The sequence below is a fragment of the Carcharhinus amblyrhynchos genome, chromosome 7 (assembly GCF_965287045.1).
Source record: "Carcharhinus amblyrhynchos chromosome 7, sCarAmb.v2.hapA, whole genome shotgun sequence".
Lineage (NCBI taxonomy): Eukaryota > Metazoa > Chordata > Chondrichthyes > Carcharhiniformes > Carcharhinidae > Carcharhinus > Carcharhinus amblyrhynchos.
Window position 1 is genome coordinate 7,633,190 of NC_137330.1, and position 13,067 is coordinate 7,646,256.

A 13,067-nucleotide genomic window follows, 5' to 3' on the forward strand; every position below is an offset into this window, starting at 1 on the left:
TATTATCAGATGTTTTAAATATCGGAATGAAATTGTTTACAATGTTTGCTTTAGAGCATCAACAAATTGCATTTGTTTAATGGGGGTAAATGGTCCCAAAATGCTTCCTGGGAGATATTTACGAGCCAACAGCGGTGACATTAAGACTGATGACCAAACTCTTAGCCAAAGATTTTGAAGTGGGTCATAACAAAGGAGAGAGAAAAACAGAAAGAAGCTTAGCAAGCGGGTGCAGGGGAGAGTCACCAGGATGCTGCCTGGGATACACCATTTAAATTATGAAGAGAGGTTGTGTATACGTGGGTTGTTTTAGTTGGAGCAGTGAGGACTGAGGAGCAACCTGATTGAAGTGTACAAGATTGAGAGACACGGACAGAGTGGATAAGGAGCAGCTGTTCTCCTTAGTTGAAGGGTCAGTCACAAGGGGACATAGGTTCAAGGTGAGGGGCAGGAGGTTCAGAGGGGATTGGGGAAAGACTTATTTACCCAGAGGATGGTGAGGGTCTGGAATGTGCTGCCGGGGAAGGTGGTGGAGGCGGGATGCCTCACTCCCTTTAAAAAGTACCTGGATGAGCACTCGGCACATCATAACATTCAGGGCTATGGGCCAAGTGCTGGCAAGTGGGATTAGGTGGGAATTCAGGTGTTTCTTGTGTGTCTGTGCAGACTCGATGGGCCGAAGGGCCTCTTCCACACTCTATATGAAGGGAATTTTAGAGCTGAGGCCCTGGATTGTTGGAGGCAGAGGTGCTAATGATGGCTGAAAGGGAGTGGGGCAGGTGGGAGAGGACAGAATGAAGTGCAACGGGATGCAAATCCCTCAAAATCATCCAGCTGGCTACCTGACAGTCAAAGTGAAAGCTTGGGCCCAGTTATTTTCAGGTAAATAGTTCATGCTGACCCTGTGGGAAATAAAATTACCCAAGTCATTCACTTCCTGCTGACATCCCCCTTCTGGACTGTGCTGTTGCTTGAGGAAGCTTTGAGAGTTTGGATGTAGAATCCTCAGTCAGCTGCTGGAGGAAGTCTACCTCAGGAATGTCTAACATACTGGCCAGTCATACGTGTCATTCTCTCTTCTAGCTGTTGTGTTAAACTAGAACTGGATTAGCATCATGTCTCTGCACAAACACTGCCAGGGTGTTTGGCTGAGGTTGTGGTCGGCGAATCCAGCCCCTCCACCCCTGTTATGTTTACAAAAAAAAACATGAGACGGTATCTCCTCACCGTCCACACTGGCGGATTTCCCATCCTGCTGCAGTGAACGGAGATTTGGCTGGTCACCAAATTCTCCAACCTTGCTGCAGCGGGAGATGGCATGAACGGGCAGTAAGATCGATGGTATTTCTGGAATTTTTGCCATCCTTTGCAGTAACGTACTTTTAAGAAAGGGTTATTCATCACTCAGTTAATGGAGATGTGAACGTTTAATACTTATAAGGCAACAAATTCCATAAGTAAAATCATCACCTTGTTTGGCAGCAAACCGATGACTATTTTTGGTCACTTTTTTTTTGAAAGAATTGAAACCAGCCTGAACTAGCAAGCAGCTTTGACAGAGACCAGATCTTAAACATTCCTGGAGATGTGAGCTGCCCTTTCTGTATTTTAAAACTCTCTTGACCACAACAACCCATTTTTTTTAAAGAGCGGTTTGCAAATTTGGAGATTGATACCCTAGAGTGTAAATCTTACAGCACTATAATGTTACAAACCTGCACTTAAACTGAGAATAACACCTGGTTAACACCAGCCCTTCAATTGGAGATGATCTAATGTCTTTTCGGTGTTTGTACTCGTTCCCTGTTGTGTGGTGTGGACCCATATGGAGGAGGAAGAACACAGTGGTCACCTAAATCGAAATAATGACACATATGAACTGCTAAACCCCTTCCCAAATGTAATTTAAACTAATGAAGAACTCTTGAAGTCAAGTTACAACGCAAGGAGCAATGTAAAGAGGGCATCAACTCTTTTGAGATGTGAATTGAATTCTTTAGCTGTATCACATTCTTGTAGCAGCCTCCACTCCTTGGCCCTCCTTGTCCTCTGTTAATTTTAATGATAGTTTTGTGGGCGGCATGGTGGCACAGTGGTTAGCACTGCTGCCTCACAACGCCAGGGACCCGGGATCGATTCCCAGCTTAGGTCACTATCTGTGTGGAGTCTGCACATTCTCCCCGTGTCTGCATGAGTTTCCTCCGGGTGCTTCAGTTTCCTCCCACAGTCCAAAGATGTGCAGATTAGGTGGATTGGCCATGCTAAATTGCCCCTTAGTGTCAGGGGGTCTAGTTAGGGTAAACGCATAGGTTGTAGGGGAAGGGCCTGGGTGGGATTGTGATCAGTGCAGACAGAATGGGTCGAATAGCCTCCTTATGCACTGTAGGATTCTATGATTCTCATCCAAAACTTTACTAACTTTGGCCAGGTCCAGTTTTCTCATCACCATTGTGTTTGGAAGCCAGTCTGGAGCATCTCCGTTTTAAGGTTCGCTTCCTTGTTTTTAAATTGCTCCAATGCCTTGCCCTTCCCCAACATTGCAATCTCCTCCAGCCATCTTAGCTTTTTGAAATTACTTTACTCCTTTAATTCTGGCCTCTTTCATTGTTTCAAAATTAATGGCCCCATCATTGGCATCCATATCCCCTTGGCTGATATCTTCAACGTTTAACGTTTACTTAATAGTGTCACAAGTAGGCTTACATTAACACTGCAATGAAGTTACTGTGAAAACCCCCTGGTTGCCACACTCCGGTGCCTGTTTGGGTACGCTGAAGGAGAATTTAGCATGAGCAACACACCCAACTAGCACGTCTTTTGGACTGTGGGACGAAACTGGAGCACCTGGAGAAAACCCATGCAGACATGGGGAGAACATGACTCAGCACAGTGACCCAAGCCAGGAATCGAACCCAGGTCCCTGGTGTTGTGAGGCAGCAGTGCTAACCACTGTGCCACTGTGCAGCCCCTAATTGGATTTATTAGTCTCTACCTTATATTTGTGACCCTTAATTTTGGTCTCCGGTGAAAACACTGTGTCTATCAAATTCCTTCATAATTTTAAAGGTTTTTGTTAGATCACTTCTCAGTCTTTCTTTTGGAGAAAAGATCCCCAGTCAGTTCAGTCTTTGCCTTGAATCATAGAATCCCTACAGTGCAGAGGGAGGCCGTTTGGCCCATTGACCCTGTGCTGACAACAATCCCACCCAGGCCCTATCCCCATTAAACCACATATTTATCCTGCTAATCTTCTGACACTAAGGGGCAATTTACCACAGCCAATCAACCTGACTAGCACATCTTTCGGACTAGGGGAGGAAACTGGAGGAAACCCACACAGACATGGGGAGAATGTGCAGACAGTGACCCTGGCGCCGCTGTGAGGCAGTTGTAATATCTCAACGCTGGTACTATCCTTACAAATCCTTCCTTTCTCTGAGACCGCAATATTTCTTTCTAATGAGCAAACCAGAACAGTCCAAAGATGCGCGAGTTAGGTTGATTGACCATGCTAAATTGACCATTAGTGTCAGGGGGATAAGTAGGACGAATACATGGGGCTTACAGGGATAGGGCCTGGGTGGGATTGTTGTCAATGCAGGCTCGATGGGCCGAATGGCCTCCTTCCATGCTGTAGAGTTTCCATAATTCTGTGCATAGTACTCTTAGTGTGTTCTCACCAAGGTTCGATATAACTTCCTTGCTTTTCAATTCAATGTTCAGTTAGAAAAAAAGGCATTTTTTTAAAATTGGCCTTGTTAAAACTTTGATACTATTCTTAATGCTTTATGTTTCCGTACCCCAGAGCCTTCTCCTTTTGGAATTGGGATAAAGCAGTGAAGACTGACAGAAGGGGTTAACATGTGCAGTGCCCCGAATTTGTATTTGTTTAAGTGGTGTGATGCTATGTTATCTAAACATGACCATCTGGTTTTCTTCCACTGTTCCGACAGGCCTTGATATAGTCACTCCTACTGCTGCAGCTCGGCCCACGACTAGACCAGATGTCATCCCACTGCCCCCAGGCACCCACCTCCTCTATGCACAAAGTGGAAAAATAGATCACATCCCAGTGGAGGGCTACAGCCTGAAGAAAAGTGAAGCAAAGACTTTACTCCATGTTCCTGTAAGCAAGCGTTCCAAAAATACAGTTCGTCTGTTCAATACATGCAATGTAACGGCAGATGATGTTCTGGTAATCATAGAATCCTATAACATAGAAGGAGACCATTCAGCCCATCAAGTCTGCACCGACCGCAAACCCATGCGGGCCCTACTCCCGCAACCCCAGATATTAACCTTGCTAATCCCCTTGACTCTAGGGTCAGTTTAGCATGGCCAGTCAACCTAACCTGCACCTCTTTTGGACTGTGGGAGGAAACCGGAGCACCCAGAGGAAACCCACGCAGACGCAGGGAGAACGTGCAAAACTCCACGCAGACAGTGACCCAAGCCGGGAATCAGAGCCAAGTCCCTGGCGCTGTAAGGCAGCAGTGCTAACCACTCTGCCACCGTGCAGTGCAGTAATCTGTGCAAATTTTCAACAGGTTTACTTCAAACATACCAGGGATCCAACTTGCATGAAGGTAGCATCTTGTGATTGATCAGTTATTGAAATATTCAATTACCATGTTTAATAATAGATTAAACAGTGAGATTTCAGCCAATAATCTAGGCATCCCAGACAATGCAGCCCCAAAGTTGGGAGCTAAAATGTCAAATCGGAAAACTTTCAGATGAGATGTTGAACCTTTCATGTCCCAGTTCTGTGGACATCACAGATGCTATGGCACGGTAGAAGAAGCAGGGAGACACCCCCTGGTGTGGCAGTCAACACTTAACCTTCAACCAACATTTTTATAAAAGATAATAGTCTTTACTTAATTGCCATTTGTGGGGATCATGTTGTGTTCAAATTGACTCTCTGCTTGCTTCAATGGCACAGGGGTTGAGCAGCAGGGACCTGGGTTTGATTCCTGGCTGTGTGGAGTCTGCATGTTTTCCCTGTGTGTGCGTGGGTTTCCTCCGGATGCTCCGGTTTCCTCCCACACTCCAATTGCTGAATTGCACCTTAATGTGTCAGGGGGATTAGCAGGGTAAATGTGTGCAGTTATGAGGATAGGGCATGGGTCAGTGCTCTCGATGGGCTGAATGACCCCCTCCTGCACCGCAGAGATCCTGTGATTTTTGCATTGTAACAGTGACTATACTTAAAAAAAACTTAAGTGAGTTGGATCATTCGAAGGTATGAAAGGTGGTGTTTAAAGAATTTTCTGTAGAAACTGTTGCTTATAGCACAGAAGTTGAATCTCTCTGAAAAGACCTGTTGCCTGGGGTATTCCTCAGGACAAACACAAGAATGTGAAATTTCAAAAGACCCCAATTTATGCTACAGGAGAAAAAGAGGTTCATTGGTTGGCAAGTTGACTCTGGTCGAGCATTTGCCTTGAAGAAAGCAATGCGGAACTCTCCCCAAACTCCTGGGTAATTCAAAAAATATCATACATTGAGACTTGTTTATTGGAAACAAATTCAAGCCTTAAAGTCTAAAGTTTATTTATGAGTGTCACAAGTAGGCTTACATTAATACTGCAATGAAGTTACTGTGAAAATCCCCTAGCCGCTACACTCCGGCACCTGTTTGGGTACACTGAGGGAGAATTTAGCACGGCCAATGCACCCTAACCAGCACGTCTTTCAGACTGTGGAAGGAAACTGGAGCACCCAGAGGAAACTCACGCAGACATGGGGAGAATGTGCAGACTCCACACAGACAGTGACCCAAACTGGGAATCGAACCTGACGCTACGAGGCAGCAGTGCCTTTTTTAAATGACTGAGGTGCGGAGGGGGATGAGTTGCTACAGTTCCTCATTGCATATGAGATCCTGAGTGGACTTGTCCGGGCAGATGGACTGCTGCCTCACTGCGCCAGGAACCCAGGTTCAATTCTGGCCTCGGGTCCCTGTCTGTGCAGAGTCTGCATGTTCTCCCCGTGTCTGCATGGGTTTCCTCCGGGCGCTCCAGTTTCCTCCCGCAGTCCAAAGATGTGTGGGTTGGGTGGATTGGTCATGCTCAATTGTCCCTTAGTGTCCCCGGATGTGTAGCAGGGTAAATATGTGGGGTTACGGGGATAGGGCCTTGGTGGGATTGTTGGTGCAGACCTGATGGGCCAAATGGCCCCCATCTGCAACTGTCGGGATTCTGCGATGCCGAGCGGATTTTCCCCCTTTAGGAGAGGTTCATGCATGGGGACACAGTTTAAAAATATGGGGTCTTCCACTGAGGACAGAGATGAGAACTATTTTGTCTGGAGGGTTGTTAGTCTGTGTGGAATTTTCTTCCTCAGAGGGCAATGAAGGCAGGGTCATTTAATGTTCTTAAAGCTGACTTTGATAAATTCTTGACTGACGAGGGGGTGAAGAGTTTAGGGCTTAGACAGGAAAGGAGAGGGGCAATCAGATCAGCCATCACCAAATGGTGGAACTGGCTTATGGAAATTTGGGTGTTCGCGATGTGTGTTTAAACTGGATCAATGCCTTTTATTTTAAACCCACCTTTTGGAGCACAGCAGGAACTGACAGAAACTATTTTTATCGGGAGGACCTGCTGACAACTGAAATAACAGCGTTGACTGCATGGCTGCTATCTGTGAAAAGGAATTCTGGTGCCCCCCCCCGGGGGCGTAATTTTCATCGTGTGCAGCGAGTTCCTACAGCACGTTATCAGCCTCCGTCTTCCTGGACACATTTCGCTGCTATCCAGTAACCAAGCAAGAACGGGAAGGCAGCTGGGCCTGGCTGGATCCTGCGGTCTGCTCCGAGGCACTGAGTTTAAATCGAATCCCGCTCTGCCTCTCCTCTCAGCCCTGTGCCCACCCCCACCCCCACCACCCCCTCATTAGCTCAACATCCTGAGGTCAGCAGCTGTTCAACGTTGCTCTGTCTCTTTCCCCTTCCGTCGTGCCCCCCCCCCCCCGAGGCTGTCTCTGACGTGAATATCACTAACGACACAGGACGTGAGAACATGCACATTCTTTTCCGCACATTTTTTGTACTAATGGGTATCAACAGAACAGTTTTGTTTGTCACTCGTTTCCTCCACTGAAAGGAAGAAAATTTGGGGGGGTGGGGGGGTGGTGTTGCACGGTGGTTAGTGCTGCTGCCTCAGTGCCAGGGACCTGTGTTCAAATCCGGCCTCAGGTCACTGTCTGTGCAGAGTTTGCACATTCTCCCCAGGTCTGCGTGGGTTTTCTCCGGGTGCTCCGGTTTCCTCCCACAGTCCAAAGATGTGTGGGTTAAGTGGATTGCCCATGCTAAATCCTCTCTTAGCTGAGGGGATTAGAAAGGTAAATACGCAGGGTTGCGGAGATAGGGATGGATGGGATTGTGGTCAGTGCAGAATCTAGTTGCCAAATGCCTCCTTCTGCATTCTCTAATTCTCTAAGGGATTCTCTAATTCTGTGATCTATGATTATGAGGCAATGGAAATGAAACGTTGCAATTTTAAAGTGAGAGTGCAGAGCAGAGCGACTGTTCTGGGGTATATGGACACAAAGCTTTTGAAGGTAGCTTGACAAGCTAATGAAACAGTTTATACAGAGAAATGAACAGCATTCTGGGCTTTTTAAATGGAGACATCTGAAACAAAAGTGAGCAAGTTGTGATAAACCTTTGCCGTTCATTTGGGCCTCAGCTGGAACATTGTGTCCAATTCCCAAACACAGGTGATGGGTGAACAGGACTTGGTGCGGGTCAGTATGTATTACAGAATGCGACCACTTCATAAAGAATAACATATAGAATGGTTACAGAAGTTTAACTTTAAAGTTTATTTGTTTGTGTGATAAACAGGCTTACATTAACACTGTAATGAAGTTACTGTACAAATCACCTAGTCGCCACACTCCGGCGCCTGTTCGGGTTACACTGAGGGAGAATTTAGCACGGCCAATGCGCCTTACCAGCACGTCTTTCAGATTGTGGGAGGAAACCGGAGCACCCGGACAAAACCCACGCAGGCACAGGGAGAACGTGCAGAATCTGCCCAGTGACCCAAACCAGGAATTGAACCCGAGTCCCTGGCGCTGTGAGGCAGCGTGCTAACCATTGTGCCACCCTGCAGAGGCAAACGCAAATTCGGAGGGAGGCTATTTTTTCCATTTATGTTTGTGTTAGCTGAGAGCAGTTTGCTGAGAGCCACTCTCCTGCCTCTTTCCTGTAATCTTGTAAGTTATTTTCATGGCACAGTGGTTAGCACTGCTGTCTTGCAGTGCCAGAGACCCAGGTTCAAATCCGGCCTCAGGTCACTGTCTGTGTGGAGTTTGCACGTTCTCCCCATGTTTGCATGGGTTTCCTCCGGGTGCTCCAGTTTCCTCCCACAGTCCAATGATGTGCGGATTAGGTTGACTGGCCATGCTAAATTGACCCTAGTGTCAGGGGAATTAGTAGAGTAAATCCATGGGGTTACGGGGATAGGACATGGGTGGGATTGTTGTCAGTGCAGGTTCAATGGGTCAAATGGCCTCTTCTACACTCTAGGTTAATCTTTAGGAGAGATACAGTGTCAATTCTCTAATTCCTTCTAATTTCTTTAAGAGGGGACTTTAATAGTCTTATTTATCTTTGAAAAAAGAATCAGAAAACTAACTCATTTTGAAGCAACTTATAGATCTTAAAAAAACAAATCTCCCCCTCTAAGTGACTTCTGTTTTCCATCTTAATAGGTTTAAAAATACTTATTGGGATAGGGTACACTGAGAAATTTATTTTGAGAACAGTAACTTGATTGTTGCATAAATAGGAGATAGGCTTCAATAAACTAATTGAAAATCTAAGCCTCTTAGATATGTAGTAAATTGTTAGCTCAAGCCAGATTCCCTTCACTGGAATTCTACGCCTGTTCCAGTTCAGATTATCACAGTACTGACTAGCAGCAGACTTGCTATATTTGATTTGATTTATTATTGTCACATGATTGGTATAGAGTGAAAAGTATTGCGCACTATACAGACAAAACATACTACTCATAGAGTGCATCAGGGAGAAGGAAAGGAGAAGGTGTAGAATGTAGTGTTAGAGTCACAGCTAGCGTAGAGGAAGATCAACTTAATATAAAGTAGGGTCCATTCAAACGTCTGATGGCAGCAGGGAAGAAGCTGTTCTTGGTACGTGACCTCAGACTTTTTCCTGATGGAAGAGAGAATGTCCGAGGTGCAAGGGATCCTTGATTATGCTGGCTGCTTTTCCAAAACAGCGGGAAGTGTTGACAGTGTCAGTGGATGGGAGGCTGGTTTGTGTGATGGACTGGGCTTTGTTCATGACCCTTTGTAGCTTCTTGCAGTCTTGGTCAGAGCCATACCAAGCTGTGATACATCCAGGACAGTAAGAAGTCTCACAACCGCAGGTTAGAGTCCAACAGGCTTATTTGGTAGCACGAGCTTTTGGAGCAAGTCTGATTCTTGACTCACCTGATGAAGGAGCAAAAGCTCTGAAACTTGTGCTACTAAATAAATCTGTTGGACTCTAACCTGGTGTTGTGAGACTTCTTACTGTGCTTACCCGGCATTTCCACATCATACATCTGGAAAGGATGCTTTCTGTAGTGGATCTATAAAAATTAGGGAGTGTCGTATGCAAACATGCTGAATTTCCTTAGCCTCCTGAGTAAGTAGAGGCGTTGGTGGCTTTTCTTAACTATATCCAATGATTGACCTAGACTTTGTGATAGTAATGATAACAAACTTCTCAGCTTTTGTCATCATTACTCCTCTGTCAGCTTCTGGAGTCTGCACATGTCCAGTTATTCCATTCCTCCCCACAGGAGGCACTGTTGAAGTTCCCCTGTATTCCAGTTAAGTAGAAATCACTGAACTAATGAAAGTATCCTCTTTAATGCTTTTTGTCAAAAAGCCTTGGAAGTGTAGCGTGTTTTAAATGAAATGTAACTGGGATGTTAACCGCGTGCAATTTGCATTAGGCTCTGCTCAACAGCTTTAATAGAAAACTAATTTTATATTTGGGATGGGAATTTTTTTCACTGTGATAAAATGAAATCACATTTTAATTTTTTGTGCTTATGATATTTCAGCCTCTATCTTAATGTAATTTGCCCTAACCATTTATTTTGTTCTTTCAAATTTCTAACTTAATGCTGTAAATTCAGTTACTTCCTGATTTGCTGTCTGTGAGAATACTTTCCCAGGGTGGAAGAGTCAATTACTAGGGGGCACAGGTTTAAGGTGCGAGGGGCAAGGTTTAAAGGAGGTGTACGAGGCAGATTTTTTACACAGAGGGTGGTGGGTGCCTGGAACTCATTGCTCGGGGAGGTAGTGGAAGCCGATACTGTGGCGTCTTGACAAATACATGAGTAGGATGGGAATAGAGGGATGTGGTCCCCGGAAGGGTAGGGGGTTTTAGTTAAGCCGGGCAGCATGGTTGGTGCAGGCTTGGAGGGCTGAAGGGCCTGTTCCTGTGCTGTAATTTTCTTTGTAGTTGGCTATTGCCCTGCTTGATGACACCACTGTTGCTGGATGCTTGGAGGTCCTCTTGAGTTGGTGCCTAATTCTGAAATAACTCCTCAGAGGCCAGTGTCCATTCACCGAAGTTTGATTTATTTACATAGTATGTAACGCTCTGGAAGATACTTCCTTGTACAGAGTGTGAAGTTGAAGTGTCAATAACCCTGATGCTCCACATTATATACATTGGCAGGACTCCCTGATTGGCCAACCCATTACTGCCTTAAATTCTTGGAGGTCCACCTCGTTAAAGTCATCACAGATTTAAACTAAGGTCAGCAAAGGGGCCATGGTAGGGTTCAAACCTGAGTCCCCAGAACTTGAGCTGAGTTTCTGGGGTAATAGTCCAGCAGTAATACCACTGGGCCATCACCTCGCACAGACTCCTTCCAAAACCTGTGTCTTAGACATGTCACTTATTGTAAAATCTTATTATTTGGCTCCGTGTTGAGTTATTGTCTGAAGCACACTGTATGAAATGCCTTGGGACATTTTACATTATAGGTGCTATATAAATTCAAGTTGTTGTTGGTCGATTGGAACTGCACTGCTGCAACAACTTGGTTGCATAGATTGAAGTCCAGTCTACACTAAAATAACAGAAGCAAGAAGTTGTACTTTTCTTGGCATGGCTTGAAGCACTTACAGATGGAATCTTTCATGAGGAACCTTCATTTTTATTTATTCATAATATTTGATACTGGGGGGAAAGAATTGCATTTACGTAGCACGTTTCACAGCTTTAGGATCCTAAGTTCCTAGGCACTTCAATCATAGAATCCTACAGTACTGAAGGAGGCCATTCGGCCCATTGAGTCTGCACCGACCACAATCCCACCCAGGCCCTATCCCCATAACCCCATGTATTTACTCTCGCTAGTTCCCCTGACACTAAGTAGCAATTTAGCTTGTCCAATCCACGTAACCTGCCCATCTTTGGACTGTGGGAGGAAACTGGAGCACCTGGAGGAAACCCATGTAGACATGGGGAGAATATGCAAACTCCACACAGACAGTGCCCCAAGCAGGGAATTGAACCCGGGTCCCTGGTGCTGTGAGGCAGCAGTGCTAACCACTGTGCCACCACACTGTCCACTTCTACTTTATAGCCAATTAGGTACTTCTGTAGTACAGCCAATGTTGTCATGTAAGGAACACAGCTCCTAATTTCTATACAACAAACTCCCAAAACTGCAATGTGATGTTAACCAGATAATCTATTTTTGTGATGTTGATTGAGTGATAAATGTTGGACAGGTAGCAGGGATAACTCTCATGCTCTTTCTTACAAAATACACCATGAGATCTTTTATATTCACCTGTAAAGATTGACAGGTCTTGGTTTAACATCTCACCTGGAAGACAGTACCTATGACAATGTAGCACCCACTTAGCACTGCACTGGGGTCTGAGCTGAGATTTTTGTGCTCAAATGGGGGTGACGCAGTGATTAGCAGTGCTGTGTCACGGCGCCAGGGACCTGGGTTCAGTTCCAGCCTCAGGTGACTGTTCTCTCCGTGTCTGTGTGGGTTTCCTCCGGCTGCTCTGGTTTCCTCCCACACTCCAAAAAAGTGGATGTGTGGGTTAGGTTGATTGGCCATGCTGAATTGCTCCTTAGTGCAGAGTAAATATATGCAGGTTACAGGGATAGGCCTGGGTGGGATTGTTGTTGGTACAGATTCAATGGGCCAAATGGCAGCCTCCTGCACTGTGGGTGTTCTGTGTTCCTATGTGTTGTAGGGAGTCTTGAACCCATAACCATTTGAGTTGGACAAAAATGTTACAAACTGACCACAGCTGACTAAAAGTGATGAGACTGGATTAGTGCAGTGACTTAATCCATTCAGAGTTCCTGTGCCTCAACAAATTCATTATCTAGCTGGGAAGGTTCACATCTGGAGTGAATTTGAAACAAAGTTTTAACCTTGGGGCAAATCTGGCCATGATGCAGATGTTTTGTCAGCATCTGGAGGAAGCTATCACTGTCTATAACAGCACCATTGGAATGCAGAGATGCATGTTTGGTGACTGCAGCTGTGATCAAACAGGCCACATACAGCTTGAGTCCAGTCCAGTCCCCAAATTATTCTCCTGTTCCTCATTGGCTGACTTGTCCTGTTTGAAAATCTTTGGCCTTGGATTAGTAAGATCTGTTAGTATCAACAACCTGAGGTATATCATTTAAAGGAACATGCCGTTAGCTCTGAATCAGTCCCAAAGCTCCTTGAAGACCAACCCATTGGACACTATTGGTGCAAGAGAAAGATATTCATTTCAACAGTTCCCTGTCTGATATCATGAAGCTATTTAACATGTGTTTTCTTAGTTTAATTTGGATTTGTTTTCCTCCCTACAGGATAAGGTGGTCATTGGTATTGCTTATGACTGTGTGGAGAAGATGGTGTACTGGACTGACATTGCTGGACGCACCATCTGCCGGGCCAGCCTTCAAGGAGGAGAACCTTCAACCATCATTGGAATAGGTTGGTATGAGACTGGGGGACAGCAGGGACTAACTGCTTAGAATCATAGAATCCCTATCCTGGTCA

The 13,067-nt window shown here is 45.4% G+C and overlaps 1 protein-coding gene across 1 annotated transcript in view; it reads left to right on the forward strand.

Moving 5' to 3' along the window:
• nid1a (nidogen 1a) overlaps positions 1–13,067 on the forward strand; it is a 98,667-nt gene that overhangs the window by 71,113 nt on the left and 14,487 nt on the right. The window contains exons 14-15 of the mRNA XM_080191873.1: positions 3,954–4,126; positions 12,875–13,001. Of these exons, the coding sequence (XP_080047999.1) occupies positions 3,954–4,126; positions 12,875–13,001 (300 nt within the window). The remainder of the gene's footprint in view (positions 1–3,953; positions 4,127–12,874; positions 13,002–13,067) is intronic.